At 32.4% G+C, this 19,481-nt stretch overlaps 2 protein-coding genes and 1 long non-coding RNA gene across 3 annotated transcripts; 2 read left to right on the plus strand and 1 right to left on the minus strand.

Moving 5' to 3' along the window:
• The first annotated feature begins 46 nt into the window (after positions 1 to 46).
• Positions 47 to 3,452, plus strand: LOC9319698 (receptor-like protein 12). The gene is given in 2 exon segments (XM_021031507.1): positions 47 to 1,470; positions 1,473 to 3,452. Coding segments are annotated over 2 exon segments (2,589 nt in total). The 5' UTR covers positions 47 to 737; the 3' UTR covers positions 3,329 to 3,452.
• Positions 3,453 to 8,743: 5,291 nt separating this feature from the next.
• Positions 8,744 to 9,690, plus strand: LOC110230436. The gene is made up of 2 exons (XR_002333541.1): positions 8,744 to 9,294; positions 9,399 to 9,690. It is a non-coding gene; the product is annotated as an uncharacterized LOC110230436 (long non-coding RNA).
• Positions 9,691 to 13,901: 4,211 nt separating this feature from the next.
• Positions 13,902 to 15,371, minus strand: LOC9319699 (probable E3 ubiquitin-protein ligase XERICO). Its single transcript, XM_021033125.1, has 2 exons — positions 15,250 to 15,371; positions 13,902 to 14,726 (listed from the first exon to the last, which is right to left on the minus strand). Exon 2 carries the CDS (start codon positions 14,626 to 14,628, stop codon positions 14,143 to 14,145), a length of 486 nt encoding a protein of 161 aa, XP_020888784.1. The 5' UTR covers positions 14,629 to 14,726; positions 15,250 to 15,371; the 3' UTR covers positions 13,902 to 14,142.
• Between the last annotated feature and the right edge of the window lie 4,110 nt (positions 15,372 to 19,481).

Consider the following 19,481-nt stretch of genomic DNA (forward strand, 5'->3'; position numbering starts at 1 on the left):
ATTCATTTGCTATACGACACCATTAACCCCAAAATCTAGATGGTAAATTAGGCGACACCAGTGACACAATGTAAACATATGAAAATGGTGTAGGCCACTCTTATCCAATCTTTTTTAATACCTTACATTGAACCTATTCTGGATTTTGGTTATGGGTTTACTTACTTTATTTGCTACCTTACTGATAAATATGTAGTAATGTTCTTATCATATCTTTCCCAATTTGTAAGACAAGTCATTAAACAGTAACTTTTTTGGTCAAAATATCATATCAGTTACACACAACAATATATGACCAATAAGGATGGTCACATGACCTCTCTCCTTTCCTCACGACACAAAGATCTAAACCAAGGAAGATTCCTATTCCGTTAGCTGATGGTGCAGCAGCTTGGTGTGTAACACATGTAGGGGTCAATATCAGTTGGACATTTGTGGTAGGATCTTGACTCACCAATATCAGCTTGGTGTGTAACACATGTAGTGGTCAATATCACTCCCATTATTCATGTGGTTTTGATAATAATGTATATGTGAGAAATTTCAAGGTGATGTGATTGCAGTTCAAATTATACATTAGAAAAGTCATCTAACGTTGATTTCACTTCAATGACGACTTCACTTAGCTCTCACTTCTTCCACTATGCAAAACTACATCCTTTCATTATTTATACCAATCTCCTCCCCTCTCACATTTCTTATATCAAAAATCGATTCTTTCTTACAAAGTTTTCATCATGTCTGAACCCCTTTTGCGTTTGAATTTTCTTTTGCTACTCTTACTCTCTTGTGTCTCCCCTTCAAGCCTCTTCACGTTTAATAACCCTGTTGTTGGTCTTGGTGCTTGTGGTCCCCATCAGATTCAAGCCTTTACGCAGTTCAAGAACGAGTTTGATACTCGTGCTTGCAACCATAGCGACCCTTGGAATGGAGTGTGGTGCGATAACTCCACGGGCACGGTCACGAAGCTACAACTCGGGGCCTGTCTCAGTGGAACTCTGAAATCCAACAGTAGCCTCTTCCAGTTTCATCAGCTTCGTCACCTTTCTCTCTCTAACAACAAATTCACCCCCTCTTCAATCCTTTCCAAGTTTGGAATGCTCAACAAATTAGAGGTTTTATCACTTTCAAGTAACAGCTTCCTCGGCCAAATTCCTTTTTCATTTAGTAACCTAAGCATGCTTTCAGCTTTAGTCCTTCGCGATAACGAGCTCACTGGTAGTTTATCACTTGTGTGGAGTCTACGCAAGCTCACATACTTAGATGTTTCTCATAATCACTTCTCTGGAACTATGAATCCCAACAGTAGCCTCTTTGAGTTGCACCACCTCACTTACCTTAATCTCGGTTTCAACAACTTCACCTCCTCTTCACTCCCTTATGAACTTGGCAATCTCAACAAACTAGAGTCATTGGATGTATCCTCTAGTAGCTTATTCGGTCAAGTTCCCCCCACAATTAGTAACCTAACCCATGCGAGTTGTACCTTACCTTCAACGACCTCAACGATTGTCTCACAGTTGTACAAAATCTAACCAAGCTCTCCATTCTAGAACTTTCTGAAAATCACTTTTTTGGAACCATCCCTTCTTCTATTTTCAATATGCCTTTCTTATCATATCTTTTATTAAGTGGAAACAATCTCAACGGTTCATTTGAAGCTCCTAACTCCTCTTCAACGTCAATGCTAGAGGGTTTGTACCTAGGTAAAAACCATTTTGAAGGAAAAATCCTAGAACCTATTTCAAAGCTCATCAACCTCAAAGAACTAGACCTTTCTTTCCTAAAAAGAAGCTATCCAATTGACTTAAGTCTCTTCTCCTCTCTCAAATCTTTGTTGCTCCTCGATCTTTCCGGTGATTGGATATCTCAGGCTAGTTTAAGTTCGGATTCATACATTCCATCAACCCTGGAAGCGTTGCGTTTGAAGTACTGCAACATCATAAAGACCCTTCATAATTTGGAGTATATTGCCTTATCAAACAATAGAATCAGTGGGAAAATCCCAGAGTGGTTATGGAGCCTTCCTCGTCTGAGCTCAATGTACATTGGAGATAATTTGTTAACTGGCTTCGAAGGTTCATCAGAAGTTTTAGTAAATTCATCGGTGCAGATCTTAGTTTTGGATTCAAATAGTTTGGAAGGAGCGCTTCCGCATCTACCGCTCTCTATCAACTACTTCTCTACAAAAAACAATAGATTCGGAGGCAACATTCCTCTTTCAATATGCAACAGAAGCTCGCTTGATGTCCTTAATCTAAGCTACAACAACTTCACCGGTCCAATTCCTCCATGTCTGAGTAACCTCTTGATTTTGATTCTTCGAAAAAACAACTTGGAAGGAAGTATTCCAGACAAGTATTATGTTGATACACCTCTACGGTCACTCGACGTTGGCTACAATCGATTAACGGGAAAGCTTCCAAGGTCTCTTCTAAATTGCTCAGCTCTACAGTTTCTAAATGTGGAACACAACCGAATCAAAGATATATTTCCTTTCTCCCTTAAGGCTTTACCGAAATTGCAAGTCCTTATCCTCAGTTCAAACAAATTATATGGTCCTATATCTCCTCCTAATCAAGGTCCTCTGGGATTTCCTGAGCTGCGGATACTTGAGATAGCTGGTAATAAATTAACCGGAAGCTTGCCTCCAGATTTTTTTGTGAATTGGAAAGCATCATCACTCACTATGAATGAAGTGTGGGATCTATATATGGTATATGAGAAGATTCTTTACGGGCAGTATTTCCTCACCTATCATGAAGCTATAGATTTACGATATAAAGGTCTATCTATGGAGCAAGAGAGCGTCCTTACTTCTTACGCCACCATTGATTTTTCTGGAAACAGACTTGAAGGAGAAATTCCTGAATCTATCGGTCTCTTAAAGGCACTGATCGCACTCAACTTATCGAACAACGCCTTCACAGGCCATATTCCTCTGTCTTTGGCCAATCTTGTGAAGCTCGAGTCACTAGACCTATCAAGTAACCAACTCTCAGGGACGATTCCTAATGGACTAGGGACTCTCTCGTTTTTGGAGTACATAAACGTGTCCCACAACCAACTCAACGGTGAAATACCACAAGGAACACAGATTACTGGGCAACCTAAATCATCCTTTGAAGGAAATGCAGGGCTTTGTGGTTTGCCTCTTCAAGAAAGTTGCTTTGGGACTAACACGCCACCAACACAGCCGACTAAAGAAGAGGAAGAAGAGGAACAAGTGTTGAATTGGAAAGGCGTGGCAATAGGGTATGGGGTTGGAGTGTTACTTGGATACAAACCGGAGTGGCTAGCTTGTCTGTTTAAGCGCAGAAACCATTGAGATCTATTTTGTCAAGTTGTTGTTGGTATTGTATTGGAGCATTTCTTTACGTTTGTTGTATCTTTATCTGATGTTTTTGTTCTCTATTAAGTAAGAATGGTGAATTCTCTTTAGATTTTGTTTCTTTTCCTAACGAAAAAAGTAGCAGAGAGGCAGGGAAGAGGGTAAATGGGGGGAGTGATGAAACAGAAGAAAATCAAAATTGGGTTTTAGATTACAAGAAACCATATCAATTCATCACCATTGGCACAAAGACCTAATTTAGATATATGCAAACCCCAGCAGCTTAAATCTCTTTCCAAATATATTCATACCCTAAAGGATCATACCTCGGTACTAAGTCATCATATTTCTTGACCGCTAAAACATAACGAAAAAAGAAGGGCATATACCTCGGGCAGAGTTTTCCCATGATCAGCTTAGCAGAGCAATATGGGCATTAATATAATTCCTCAACGTAATCTTCTTCTTCTTTCAAGTTATTAAGCACACTTGAAGCCATGACAAACCGAGAGGACGATGATGATACTGGAAAATTTACCAAGGACTATGAGCTTAATCTTCATGTTCTGAAACCACATCGTTCTTGTCATTTTTCGTTCTTGGCGTTATGAAACCTTGCGGCTGTAGATATCAGAATTGGAAATATAAGAGCGTGACAAATTAGAAAGGAGATATGTTTGTATCAAAAAGCTCACATATAGAGTGAAAGGTAAGTTACTATACTTAAAACGATGGTCCACTAGAAGTTCGATTTTCTCACTGCAGTCAAGAGCCTGCAAGTTAATGAATTACATAAAGCTTAGTCAGTTTTGCAGAAGTGGATAAGGAGCAGAGAAAATTCAAGTCATATATTCTCAAATGAATGATATAAAATTGTGAGATTGACATGGATATATGATTCTGACCTTCTCAGTGTTCTCCATCATAACACCTTCTCAGAGTTATTGCTCATATATATCACCTAACTTCAAATACAAGAGGCAAAGCAAGCTAAAGGTATAACCACATGCAACAATAATTCATGCTAAAAGTTTGGTTGTAGCAAAGAAAATTTTCAGTTCGAAGCAAAGTCTCAATTACAATGCATTCTCAGTTCTCACAAACAAGCCAATACATTGATCCAACCGAGGGATGCATCAATAAGTAAAAAAGAGAAAATTCTAATCCAACATGGAACTATAACACCAAGAAACAGAGATGCATCAATAAGTAAAAAGAAAGAAAAATTTTAATCCATCAACAGAAACAAAATTATCTTCAGACATTCATTGGCAAGAAACGCCCAAAACGAATCCATAAATATACATGTGAATGTCATTGGTACTAACTAGGGCTGGGCATTCGGGTATGCGGGTCGGGTTCGGGTAAAACCCGATCGGGTACGGGTCTTTCGGGTAGAGGAGTTTAGGACCCAATAGGGTAAATCTAAAATATCGGTTCGGTTTCGGTTCGGATCTAATCGGGTTCGGGTCGGTTCGGGTTTAGATTTTTAGAACCGCTAAATACCCAAAAAAATCGGGTACCCATCGGGTTCGGGTATTTTATACCCAAATACCCAAAATTTTACCAAATACCCGAATTTTATCCGAAATTTTATCCTAATATCCAAATTTTATCCGCAATTTTACTCTAATATCCGAGTTTCACCCGAAAATTTATCCGAATAACCGGAATTTTTTCCAAATATTTAAAAAATTTACAAGCATCTCGCGTATAAATAAATTTTGTCTTAAATATTTAAATATAAGTGTATTTAATTTTTGGTAACTATTCTCGGATATTTAGATATAAATGTATTTAGCTCAAATATTACATATATAAAAACTTTTATATGTATAAGTATATGTAATTTCGGGTAATCGGGTACCCGTTCGGGTATCGGGTTCGGATCGGGTTTTACCCTATACCCACGGGTACGGCAATACAAGACCCAATAGGGTAAATAGCTAATACCCGTACCCGCCCCGAACCGGTTTTTTCGGGTCGGTTTCGGTTCGGGTACTCGGGTACGGTTTTTTTGCCCAGGCCTAGTACTAACCGATAGAAAAATGAGCAAATAGATCCAGTGAAGTAGATTGCAACATGAACACAAATATACATCTTCAAGACTCACTGAAGCCATTATCGACGAAGTAATTGAAGGTGTGAACGTCGCAATTGTATGTGGACACACATTCAATTTTTATTGCTTTCTTTATTATCCTATTTCAGTTTGTATTTTCTAGGCAAATTTGCTAGCTTTCGTGTCCAGTTTTGTTTCTTATGTATATAACTTTTTTTGTTTGATTCAATAAAAGTTTACATTTTAGTTGTGATTTCAAAAATAATAATTCAGCCTAAATTTTTACCGTTATTTTACGTGACATAAGTACATAACTAACTATCCTAAGAAAATGAAATCTCAAGTTATTTATTCAATTTTCTAATTTTCTTTTTGTTTTAGATAACTACCGACATGCCCTGAAACCGGGATTCTCTACGAAATTTAGGGCGGATTCTCTAAGAATTTACGTCCTGAGACCCGAATCCTCCACCACCTCACCACCATAAGTAGATTCCAAATAACTTTTTTTTCTTGCATTGTTGTTTCTTTTTGATTAACAAGAATGTAACTCTTAAAAGACTACTTTTCGAATAACTTACATTAAATCAATATGTATTTTAGTACCTTATTGACACTATGGTCTTATCATATATTTCCGAGTTTCTGAGGCAATTCATTAAATAGTTACATTTTTTGGTCAAATATCTTATCGTTACACACAACACCTCAACATCTCAAAGGTATACACATTCTTCCACTATTTGAATGACATTATACTCTTTTTTATCTAATTTACTCTTTTTTTTAACTCCTCGAAACCGGGATTTTCTATGAAATTTAGGGCGGATTCTCTATGAATTTTCGTCCTGAGACCCGAATCCTCCACCACATAACCACTATAAGTGGATTCCAAATAACTCTTTTTCTTGCATTTTTGTTTCTTTTTGATTAAGAAGAATGTATCTATTAAAAGACTACTTTTCGAATAGCTTACATTAAATCACTATGTATTTTAGTACCTTATTGAAACTATGTTCTTATCATATCTTTTCGAATTTGTGAGACAATTCGTTAAATAGTTACACTTTCTTTGATCAAATATCTTATCAGTTACACACAACACCTAAATCTCAAGAGTTATTACACATTTTCCGCTCTTGAAATGATACAATAATCCTTTTATCTATTTTACTCTTTTTTATGCCCCAAAACCGGGATTCTCTAAGTAATTCAGGGCGGATTCTTTACGAATTTACGTCATGAGACACGGATCTTCCACCACGTAACTATACCATAAGTGGATTCCAAATAACTCTCTTTCTTGCATTTTTGTTTCTTTTTTATTAAGAAGAATGTAACTATTTTAATAAAAGAAAAAGAAAGAAAACAAAATGTAATAATTAAGAGGTAGCGTTCTTTACAGACTGTTCTGATTGGTGAAGACGGTGTCTTCTCCAACCGAATGGCCGGTGTTTTCAGTGTATTTGGAGGAGTTTCAGAGCGACAAGGAAGAATTTTCAACCTTCTCTTTATCTTTAACTAGATATGGACACGTGCGTTGCACGGGTTAACGATCGAAATTGTTATTTTTAATTTTTATTTTGGTAAGCTTAAATAAAATTATATAAAAATATGTTTTAATTTTAGAAAATTTAGTATTTTAATTATTTTTTAAATATAGATTAATTATGCATAATGTATAATATAAAATACTATTTTTAGTTTTGTTTATTATATGTTAGAGTATGATATTTAATAAATGTTCATATGTGTATTATTGAATTTTAATAAATTATCTACATCCCTCGAAAGAGTGTATAACACTTTCTAATTTCAAAGTGGGCAAGATAGAAACAAAATTGTGACAATATGAGACAATTTATATCCACATCATGTAACTTTACTTGATAATATGAGAAATCCTCAAAACAAAAGACAAATACATAAGAAATTAGGGAATATGCACTAAATAACCTAAGACTAAAAAAGAATTAAGAAAATAATATTAACTAAACAATGTCTATTTGCTATGGTTTTTGACAATTTTTGGTCCATATTACTCATGAGTTACGTTCTTCGTTGTCTCTTTTTTCTTTCTTCTCGCTGGCGAGAAGTCTCAAATCTCTCTTTTTCTCTCATTAGATTTCTCTTATTTTTGCTCGATCTCCTCTTTGTTTTTCTTTCTCTCCCTCTCGTTGGATTTCTACACCACCATATGTTTTACTTTTTTTCATATCACTATTTCTCTCATTCTTCGGGCATCACCACCGAGTCTCACTACTCCGATCCACCAGGCCAGCACCACAACTGTATCTCACAACTATCACAATCATCATCACCATCAATACTAAATCTCGCTAATTCCGACCCACCACCTTCATCAATATTTACCGCCACCACCACCAAGGTTGAACCACAATCATCAACACCAACACCACCGTTACCACATCTTCCCCTCTTTCCCCAACTGCTCTTATTTCTCCACCTTCTTTATCTCCTCCGACATCGGGTTGAGCTTCTTCGACAACAACTCTATTTTATATCCATCGCCGTTCATAATTCTTAATATGCATCCATCGCCATATATTCTCAATTTGTCTATATATCTATTTGTTTATCTATAGAGGTGAGTATTTAAAATCTTTTTTTCTCTTAGGATTAATAATTGATTATAAAATTTTTTTAATTATCATATTATACAATAAGTGTAATTTCATAAATCTTTTTCAATTTTAAGGAAAAAGTAATCTTTTTCTTTTAGACATAGTATAGTAGCTTCAAATTAGAATTAGTAAATAATTTTTTAATTTCTATTTTTATTTAATAAGATACATATAGTTTTCTTTTTTTTTTTGTCAACCTTGGGCCACAACTGGCCGGCCCATTAGCCTAATCCCTACAAATTGTAAGGAGAGGGACACGATCCCTGGTGTGATGGTGCCTGTCCATCAGTGGACTTATCATCTGCCACTAGACTAAGGTCACTTCACGATACATATAGTTTTCTAATAATTATCTTCTTTACTTTTTAAAAATTGTTTTTTATAAGATATATATGTATAGTTGTCTTATAATTTTTTTTCTTAAATTTCTATTTTTATTTCATAAGATAAATCTATTTTTATTTCTATTTTTTATTTGAGTAAAAAAATATTTTTTTTGGTTTTACACGTTGATAAATTTAACATGTGCGTATAGTTTTTTTTTTTTTTTTAATAAATAAAAGAAAATATTTGTTTAACACGTGTCAAAATCTGAGATCGATAAATTTGACATGTGGCACGATCCTATGAGTTACTAACTTTGGAAACCATACTTTATATAATAAGATTTCTCGCAGTGCTAATGTGAAAGCGGATAATCTGGCAAGAAAAGTTCGTACATAACCGCTTCATGTTACTTATGTAAACAACATTCCCCAGAAATAGCTCTTTTGAGCACTATTTAATTTTGGATGACAAAAAAAAGAATAGCTTACATTAAACTCTTTGTATTTTGGTACCTTATTGATACTACATAATTATGTTTTATCATATCTTTCTGAATTTTTGAGACAATTCATTAAATAGTTACACTTTCTTTGGTCAAAAGCTAATAGTTACACACAACGGGCGTATTCTTTTTTCTAGTCGCACAACCAGCGATAGCGACAAGAAAATTAAAAGGCACATATGCTTATCATCTTCCAAATCAAAGCTGTTTTGAGAAACTCTGCTTCAGAAACAGAGACGCTGCGACTGATTAAATGACATGCAGCTGTCGCTGATATTTTCAGCGATCGGTTTAATCAACTCTGCTTGCCCTCGCTTTAGTCTCAGTCTGTCGCTGGTGATGTTGTTTGCTTTCATAGAAGTGCAATTTTCCTGTCGCCGACGCTAATCGCGCGACTTTGAAAAGAACACGCCCAACACCACAAAATGTAAAGATATACATGTTCTTCCACTCTTTGAATAATACTATATTCTTTTTATCTAATTTGCTCTTCTTTTATGCCTCGAAACCGGGATTCTCTATGATATTTAGGGCGGATTCTCTTTGAATTTACGTCCTCAGATCCAGATCCTCCACCACGTAACCACCATAAGTGGATTCCAAATGAGTCTCTTTCTTGCATTTTTATTTCTTTTTGATTAAGAAGAATGTAACTATTTTTTTTAAAGAAAAGAATGTAACTATTGAGAGACTACTTTTCGAATAGCTTACATTAAATCTCTCTGAATTTTGGTACCTTATTGATATTACACAATTATGTTTTTATCATATCTTTCTGAATTTGTAAGACAATTCATTAAATAGTTACACTCCTTTGGTCAAATATCTTATCATTACATACAACACTTCAAAATCTCAAAGGTATGCATATCATTCAACTCTTTGAATGACACTATTCTTTTTATCTAATTTACTCTTTTCTTTTATGCCCCGAAACCGGAAATCTCTATGAAATTTAAGGCGGATTCTCTACGAATTTACGTCCTGAGACCCGGATCCTCCACCACATAAGCATCATATGTGGATTCCAAATAACTCTCTTTCTTGCATTTTTGTTTCTTTTTGAATTAGAAGAATGAAACTATTTTTTATTAAAAAAAAAAAAGAATGTAACTATTAAGAGACTACTTTTCGAATAACTTACATTAATTCTCTCCGTATTTTGGTACCGTATTGATATTTCATAGTTATGTTTTTATCATATCTTTTCACATTTGTGAGACAATTAATTAAATAGTTACACTTTCTTTGATCAAATATCTTATCGTTACATACAACACCTCAAAATCTCAAAGGTATACACATTCTTCCACTCTTTGAATGACACTATATACTCTTTTTATCTAATTTACTCTTCTTTTTACTCTCCGAAATCGAGATTTTCTACAAAATTTAGGGTTAATTTCTCTATGAATTTACGTGATGAAACCTAGATCCTCCACCACGTAACCACCATAAGTGGATTCCAAATAAATCTCTTCTTGAATTTTTGATTCTTTTTAAATAAGAAGAATGTAAATCTACAAAAAAAAGAAAAAAGAAAAAAGAATGTAACTATTAAGAGACTATATTTCGAATAGCTTACATGTATTTTGGTACCTTATTGTTATTTTATAATTATGTTTTTATCATATCTTTCTAAATTTGTGAGACAATTCATTAAATAGTTACACTTTCTTTGGTCAAATATCGTATTGTTACACACAACACGTCAAAATCTCAAAGGCATACACATTTTTCCAATCTTTGAATGACACCATACTCGTTTTTATCCAATTTATGTTTTTTTACTCCCCGAAACCGGGATTCTCTACCAAATTTAGGGTAATTTCTCTAGAAATTTACGTTATGAGACCCGGATCTCCACCACGTAACCATCATAAGAGTTCCAAATAACTTTCTTTCTTGTATTTTTGTTTCTTTTTGAATAAGAAGATGTAACTATTTATAAAATAAAATAAAAAAAAAGAATGTAGCTATTAAGCTAGAGATTACTTTTCGAATAGCTTACATTAAATCTCTCTTTATTTTGGTATCTTATTGATATTACACAATTATGTTTTTATTATATCTTTCCGAATTTGTGAGACAATTACTTAAATAGTTACTCTTTCTTAAGTCAAATATCTTATCCTTACACAAAACATCTCAAAATCTCAAAGGTATTCACATTCTTCCACTCTTTGAAAGACAATATATTCTTTTTATCTAATTTACTCATTTTTTAATACTCCAAAACATAGATTCTCTACGAAATTTAGGGCGGATTCTCTACAAACTTACGCTTTGAGATCCGGATCCTCCACCACCTAGCCACTACACGTGGATTCCAAATAACTATCTTTCTTTCATTTTTTTTTCTTTTTGGTTTAGAAAAATGTATTTATTAAGAGTCTTCTTTTTGAATAGCGTAATTGCTTACAAGACTATGTAAACATAAACTCTTAATCCACACACACTCACATAGATTATTGAAAACTATGTTCAAACATAAAATATTTCGGTTGCGAGTATATGTCTTTCTAGCAATTTATATTTTTATATTACAAATCTGCTATCACACTCCAGATTTTTGTTATAAAAAAAGCTGTCATAACATAAAATAAATCTGTTATCACTAATAAATCAAACTAGTAATTATTTTTTCATTAACATATCTGCTACATTATGGCAGATTTTTATCGAAAAATATAAGTCTAATGCCACTGAAACAATAAATCTGCCACACATTTTAATAAATCTGTCAAAATTACGAAAGTATGTGGTGTCATCATAAAATAAGTCTGTTATGGGAAAAAAATCTGCTACAAATTAAATATCTGTCGTAACCTATTTCAAGTAATTCTGGTGGGAAAAAAAATATGTCGCAAAAAATCTGTCGTAAACAAATAAGTCTGTCGTGGAAGATAAACCTATCACAATTCACAACTAACTCAGCAGACTTCTCAAATAATTTTTTTTCCCATATTTTTTCCCCACGTTTTTAATATATTTAAGAGTACTTTTGACATTTTTTTTCCTAACAAAGAGAGAAAGAGTATTTTGGTCATAAAAATAACCCATTTAACCCCCAAATTTTTTGAGACACTATAGTAATTAAACTTATAATTTGGGTTAATCTAGTAACTTTTTCATTTTCTCTTTATCTAAATTTACTCTTTTTTGCGCTCCGAAACCGGGATTCTCTACGAAGTTTAAGACGGATTCTCTACAAAAATACACTCTGAGACCCGGATCCTCCACCACCTCACCACTACATGCGGATTCCAAATAACTCTCTTTGCACTTTTTTTTTTTTTGGATATGGGTTTACTTACTCTATTTGCTACATTACTCATATTACATAATTATGTTCTTATTTTTCTCAATTTGTAAGACCAGTCACTAAATAGTTACTTTCTTGGTCAAATATCATATCAGTTACACACAACACTTGCAAATCTCAAGGGTATACACATTCTTCCACTCTTTGATTGTCACTATATTATGTTTATCCAATTTACTCTTTTTTTACACCCCGAAACCGGGATTCTCTACGAAATTCAAGGCAAATTCTCTATGAATTTACGCCTTGAGACCCGGATCCTCCCCGATCTCACGCAGATTCCAAATAACTCTCTTTCTTGTATTTTTGTTTCTTTTTGGTTAAAAACTAAAACTATTAAGAAAATTATTTTTGATTAGCTTAATTTGCTCATAAGACTATGTAAACATGAACTCTTAATCCACACACACACATAGATTCATACAAATGGTGTAGGCCACTCTTATCCCATCTTTTTAAAGATCCTATATTGAAACTATATGTATTTTGGTACCTTATTGATATTACAAAATTATGTTCTTATCTTATCCTTCCCAATTTGTAAGACAAGTCATTAATAGTTACTTTCTTGGTCAAATATCATATCAGTTACATACAACACCGCAAATCTCAAGTGTGTATACACATTCTTCCACTCTTTGAATGACACTCTTTATCCAATTTACTCTTTTTTGACACACAAAACCGGGATTCTCACAAAAATTTAGGATGGATTTTCTGCGGATTTACGTCCTGAGACCCGGATCTTCCACTACCTCACGCGGATTCCAAATAACTCTCTTTCTAGCATTTTTGTTTTTTTGGTTAAAAAGAATGTAACTATTAAAAGAATTATTTTTGAATAGCTTATTATGTAAACATGAACTCTTAATCCACACACACTCACATAGATTCATGAAAACTATGTTCAAAGAAGAGCTCCGTTAACTCCAAAATGAAGTTGGTAAATTATGTGACACATGTTGCACAATGTAAACATATGAAAATGGTGTAGGCCACTCTTATCCTATCTTTTTTATATCTTGTACATTGAATCTATAGTCTTGATTTTGGTTATGGGTTTACTTACTCTATTTGTCACCTTATTGACATTAAGTAGTAATGTTCTTATCTCATATTTCCCAATTTGTAAGACAAGTCATCAAAATAGTTACTTTCTTGGTCAAATATCATATAGTTATACACACGACACCTCAAATCTCAAAGCTCTATACACATTCTTCCACTATATAAATGACATTATTTTCTCTTTATCTAAGTTTACTCCTTTTTACGCTCCAAAACCGGGATTCTTTACGAAATTTAGGATGCATTCGCTACAAATTTACGCCCTAAGACCCGGTTCCTCCTCCACCTCACCACTACATGCGGATTCCAAATAACTCTATTTCTTGTATTTTTGTTTCTTTGTGATTAAAAAAATGTAACTATTAAGAGAATACTTTTTGAATAGCTTACATTGAATCGATCTGGATTTTGGTACCTTATTGATATTACATAATTATTTTTTTATCTTATCGTTCCCAATTTGTAAGACATTAATTTAAAGCGGATTTTCTACGAAATTACGCCTTGAAACCCGGATCCTCCACCACCTCACCACTACACGCAAATTCGAAATAACTCTCTTTCTTGCGCTTTGTTTCTTTTTGGTTAAGAAGAATGTCTGTTTAGAGACTACTTTTTAATAGCTTAATTGCTCATAAGAATATGTAAACATGAACTCTTAATCCACACACACATATTCATGAAAACTATGTTCAAACGAGCTCCATTACACATGGGTATATATATATATATACATATATAACTCACAGGATATGTACATCAGATTATCCCATCCCCGGTCTAAATCTGTTCGAGAATCAACCGCGATGCAGCCTAATTCGTAGTAAAGTAGCTCTACACAACAAACACACCCAAACAAAAACCCTATACAGTGAAAAGCAGTCACCAAACATTAGAAGAAAGCTGATGGTCTTCTGCCACAACAACAAGAGGAGTCCTACACAGTGGGCAAGTGATGTTCCAATAGTCTATCCATTTCTCCAAGCATGTTTTGTGAAACAAATGGCCACACTTTAGCTTGTTGATCTCTGAATCCCCTTCGAATTTCGACAGGCACACCGAACACTCATTGTCCTCCTGTTTCTTGCACCTGCACAAGCTCTCAAACCTCAGTGTCGGAGTCCGGTTCCTGAACTCCTCAAGGAAACTCTCTGGTTGGCAAACCCGGAAATCAAAAGGCTCTGAAGTTGGATTCTCTGAAGATGCCGTCACTGAGGAAGGCGAGGATGAAGAAGGCGAGAGACTGATTCCTACTATGCCAAGGACTGATCGGACAATGCCTTTAACAATGGAGATCGATAATGCTGTGTTAACTAATATCACACATAACATTCCTTCTGATGGACCAGGAAGACTTGATAAACCCATCTTTCAATTCTTGGATTGCTACAACGAGAGCTTGCTCCGGATTCTTCAAACAAGATGTAATTCTTGATCCAATCTTTGTCGGTAGAAATGATGTTTGTCTGAAAAACACCATTATAGGCTATTAACACACAATATATGAAAACTTCAAGACAATTCCAACCAAAGCACATAGATTTCAATAACAATCAATGTTTAGTATGAACAAGCAAGAGACTTGAAGGTCTCATATGATCCAGAAACAGAAATAACTCTGAAGCTTAGCAAATCAAAACCAAAGCACAAAGCTTTATCAAATTGTTTAACAGGGTAATTCAATTAACACTAATCAGTATCAAAAGGGTTCAAGAACAAATCTTTATTCAATTAGTTCCAAAGACGATTCTAATTCTACTACCATCAAACCAAAAGATCAAGTCTTTGTTCGTACCACACACAAAATTTGACTCTAAATCAAGAAACACAGATCAAAACCTCTAAAAGATGCAAACTTTGTGAAACCAATAACAAAAATTTAAAATCTTTTAACTCTAAAACATGAATCAAAACCATAAACCTGTTTCTGGGGCCAAAATCAAGGTTAAAAATTGGGGAAAAATCGAAACTTTAGAGAAAACTACGAACCTCTAGAGTCAAATATGAGAAGCGATCATCAACAATTTACAAGAAAGATGAAGTTTTTATTGGGTGTGAAAGAGTAGTGAATGGAATCTGAAAAGTGTAGTTGGTTTTGATAAAAGAGGAGGTTCCAATTGTTGTTAATATATAGCAAAGCAATATCAAAAGCTTCCAATGATCTTTTAACTAGAGAAGCTTAACTATGGTTAGTCAATCTAGTTAACTCTATTTCAGTCTTTCAGGTTGATTTGATTAACCATGGTTACTTTATATCATCAATTTGTACTTGCTTGCATTTTTTTATTCCAGTTTTTTTTTAATTTATAAATTCATACACTGCCAAAATAATAATAATCCATGTTTTAAATAAGAAAGATATTAATAAGTAGGGTGTTTCTATTGTTTATATGCTTTGCACTAACTTTTTTTTTTTTTTTTTGTGTTACTGAGAATTAACTAGTGATATAAACATTGTTAACAATATTAATTTTATCTTTGACTATCATTTATTTATTTAATACCTTGTTTTGGTTAAAAAAGAAAAGTTAACATTGTATTTTACGTTCTATTTATAGTCTAATACAACAATCAATGTTTTTTTTTTAAATACTTTCTCCGTTTTTTATAATGTTTAAAGATTTTTTTTTTTGTTATTATTTGTAAACTAAAACATAATTTTTTTTTTACGAAACTAAAACATAATTTATTATCTACGTAAACACGATTCGATCAATAATAAAACATTATACATAATATAAATCATCAAAACTTATAAAGAATAATTAATTTTGCATTGAAAGTTAAAAATATAATGTATTTTATAATAAATTTTTTCCTAAAACATCAAATAATTATCAAAACAATATTAGTGTTTTGTTATATTATGTGGTCAATGTAATCAAACAATTGCTGCATTTCAGAAATTGTAATTATATACATAATAGGCATTATTTTAAGTCAATAATCATCAAAAAAATATTAGTGTTTCAAGATATTTTTAGATATATTTCCCCGTATAGATACTATCAATTTTTAAGGTATTTTATGTAAATATTCTTAGCATATTTTTGGCTTAAGATCTATTATGTTACTAGATTTTAACCCGCGGTACACCGCGGGGCTATATTTTCTTAAAAAAATCAAAATGTAATTTGTTTGATAGATTATTTTGATTGTTAATTTTAGGATTTCACCCGTGGTATACTATCTTTTATAAATATCAACCCAAACCCGTCCCATCATATTACCCGTCCCGTGAAATTAAACATCATTTAGTTATTTTTCTTTTTAATAATACTTTTATTTAAAAGCTATATAATTCAAGTCAATTTAAAAATTTCTTTTAAATGGTTCCCATAAGATATATATACATATATATATATATTAAATTTGTATAGAGTTGAAATAATATTAATATTACAAACTTTTTATATAATTTAAATATTATAAATATTTTTAAAAATATGCAATATATATTTTTTGTTATTGAATAAGAGGATATTCTGTGTAAGAAATGTAGAAAATAAGAGTTTAATATTTTTATTATGGAGTCGCAAGAAAAATCTTTTATTTCTATACATGTTATTCGTTTATTAATAATAAAAGAAAACAAATCCTTTAAATTAGATATTAACTAAAATAAACGCACCATAATTACTTATTAAGTAACAACCAATAAATTTCACCAAAAAATAGGTAACAACCAATAAATTCTAAACCCTTAATTAAAGAATGAGATATTAAAAAAAAATATCAGATAAGATATAAGAATCTTAAAATAATTGAATATCTAAATAATTTAATTGTTAGTGTCGATTTTAATGTCTTCATTAATGTGGATTTTTTTTTTACAGAGAAATATTTCCTAAAGATTATCACATTAATGACTCAGAAAATTAAGGAAGATATGAATTTATGATTCTCGAAATCGTGTTGGTAATATCTTTAATTAATATTTTTCAAATTTAAATAATTAATGCCAATGGCATTCATCCGTAAATACATTCCAACTCCAGGATTTATTTGCTAAAAGTCATCCAAAAATGTATATATAGATTTATAGTTGGTAAATTTTCAGCTAGATTTTTATTTAATATTCGAAAATATTTCACCTTTTATTATTGTATCCAATCTGTCTCAATTTTTAAGCAAAAGTATTAAAAAAATCTTACTTCCAAAATTATCCACAAAAATCAAAATGAATTTATTTTTGTGGATAATTTTGGAAGTAAGATTTAAAAAATTGAGAAACTAGTTAAAGAAAAAAATAGGAAACCGATACAGAGATATTCTCTTTTAAATATGAAAAGAATGAATGGAATAAAGATGAATGAAATATGGAAACAGTGAATAATTTTATTTTATTCATTTGTATACAACACAATCCAGAAATATTTCTCTTTTAAATTAATTCATTTTCAGGTAATTAAAGGCTGTTTATTTTTCTATTTTCGCAAATGGTGGAATTTTAGCAAAATGCATATAAATAATCTGTTTCACCATAATCATTCATCTAATAAAAAAAATCATTTGTAGCCTTAGTATATATTTATGTTGTTATCCTAGGCTCCTAGCTGAAGACTAATTTGTATAGTTTATATCATCCTAAAGATACTTAAACACAACAACATGATGAAAAATGATATAACAATAAAAGCATACACCAAAAAACAACTAGAAACACAACATACCTAACTACATATGCAAATTTTTGAAACCATCAAACCCACTTTCACTCTAATAGATATTCTTCTATATCGCAACAGTAGGATAATTTATACCCAAATATGCACGTTTAAAGTGTTTTTATGTTAAGTCCTGAATTTGAGTCTCTTATGTTTTAGTAATAAGTTATGAATCGAAACGTTTAGAATTCTATTATAAACATTTTATGAGTTAGGTGGTAACTGCTTTCTGCTAGTTTGTTTATATGAATAGAGTAGGTATCGTGGAGAGCTATATATTGCTAGTTTCTATAAATACGATGAGACAATCATACAAGATACGAATCAGAATTTAATACTAGTATTATTCTAGCTTAAATTAATACTTGATTTTTAAAAATGTCATACAAAAAACCGACATAAGAGTTATATATTGATTCGAACAAAAAAATGTTATGATATTGATTTGTCGTTTTCCCAATCTGAATAAATCATGTCACGACACATTAGTTACATTGTATTGAGTAATTTTCACGTTGGCCATCTGTCCTCTATTGGACCCTCACAGGGCCTGTGGGTTTCATGTTCCACAATTTTGTTTTCATTATTTACTTCTGTCTTCTTCCTCTTTTGAATTATTTTGATGTGTACACCAAATTGTAATTTGGCATTTTCTCCGTATATAATGTATTTATAACAATACTCCAACGCTTCACATGGTCCGACATTCGATAGGACAAAGTTTTTTTTAACCATTAGGCTAAGCGGTCTAAAAAAGCTTTTGAATGAGAGCTAATGAAAATGTTCGAAACTATAATGTAACTAGGTTTAGGTGGCACTAAAATGTAGAGGGCAACAACCAATAAACAATTTTATATATTCAACATTAATCGGTTAACTTAATTTACTAAAGTTTGATTGATAATTGTAGTAGAATAGGTAAGCTCTTGATAATTCAGACTGCAATAATCGTTTGGAAATTTGCAATGGAGATAAATTGTAAAACTTACTCACAAAATGAGAAATAATTTTTCTTAGTTTAGATTGCTATCCAGTAAAATTTTATTCCAATTTTTTACTCAAAGTTGTTTATTAAAGATCTCACTAGTATTATATCTTATAGCAAATTCTATCACCAAATAGCGTAAGCAGTGAGCTGATAAAACTGTAAGTGATATTATTTTATTTGAACAAGAAAGATGATAATTAATTAATTTTTTTAAAGTTATCATCCATTGAGGTTTTTTAAAAAAAGATATGCAAGAAACTCTTTATTTAATTAAAGGCTCACGACGAGAACGAATCTATGGATTGAGGTAGTGGAGGAGTATTCGTCTGAAAAGGGGTATGAGTATTGTGGGCTACTGTATGGAAATTTGGTGGGTTCGATTTCGTTCCGTTGGGAACAAGAATGCCCTTTGATGGGTTCGTTTCAACAGAATATGGTTGGGTTCTTCTACACATGGAACTTACATTCAAATGAATCAAGAGTAATACATAACATATTTAAAAAAAAATAGAATAAAATCTCCCCCCTCCCCCCCCCCCCCAAAATTCTTTCTACAAAGGCGTTTA

The sequence above is a fragment of the Arabidopsis lyrata genome (genome assembly GCF_000004255.2).
Source record: "Arabidopsis lyrata subsp. lyrata unplaced genomic scaffold ARALYscaffold_3, whole genome shotgun sequence".
In the NCBI taxonomy this organism is placed as follows: Eukaryota; Viridiplantae; Streptophyta; class Magnoliopsida; order Brassicales; family Brassicaceae; genus Arabidopsis; species Arabidopsis lyrata.

Coding starts and splice junctions, on each gene's coding strand:
- LOC9319699 (XM_021033125.1), bottom strand. CDS start 14,628: ATGGGTTTATCAAGTCTTCCTGGTCCATCAGAAGGAATGTTATGTGTG.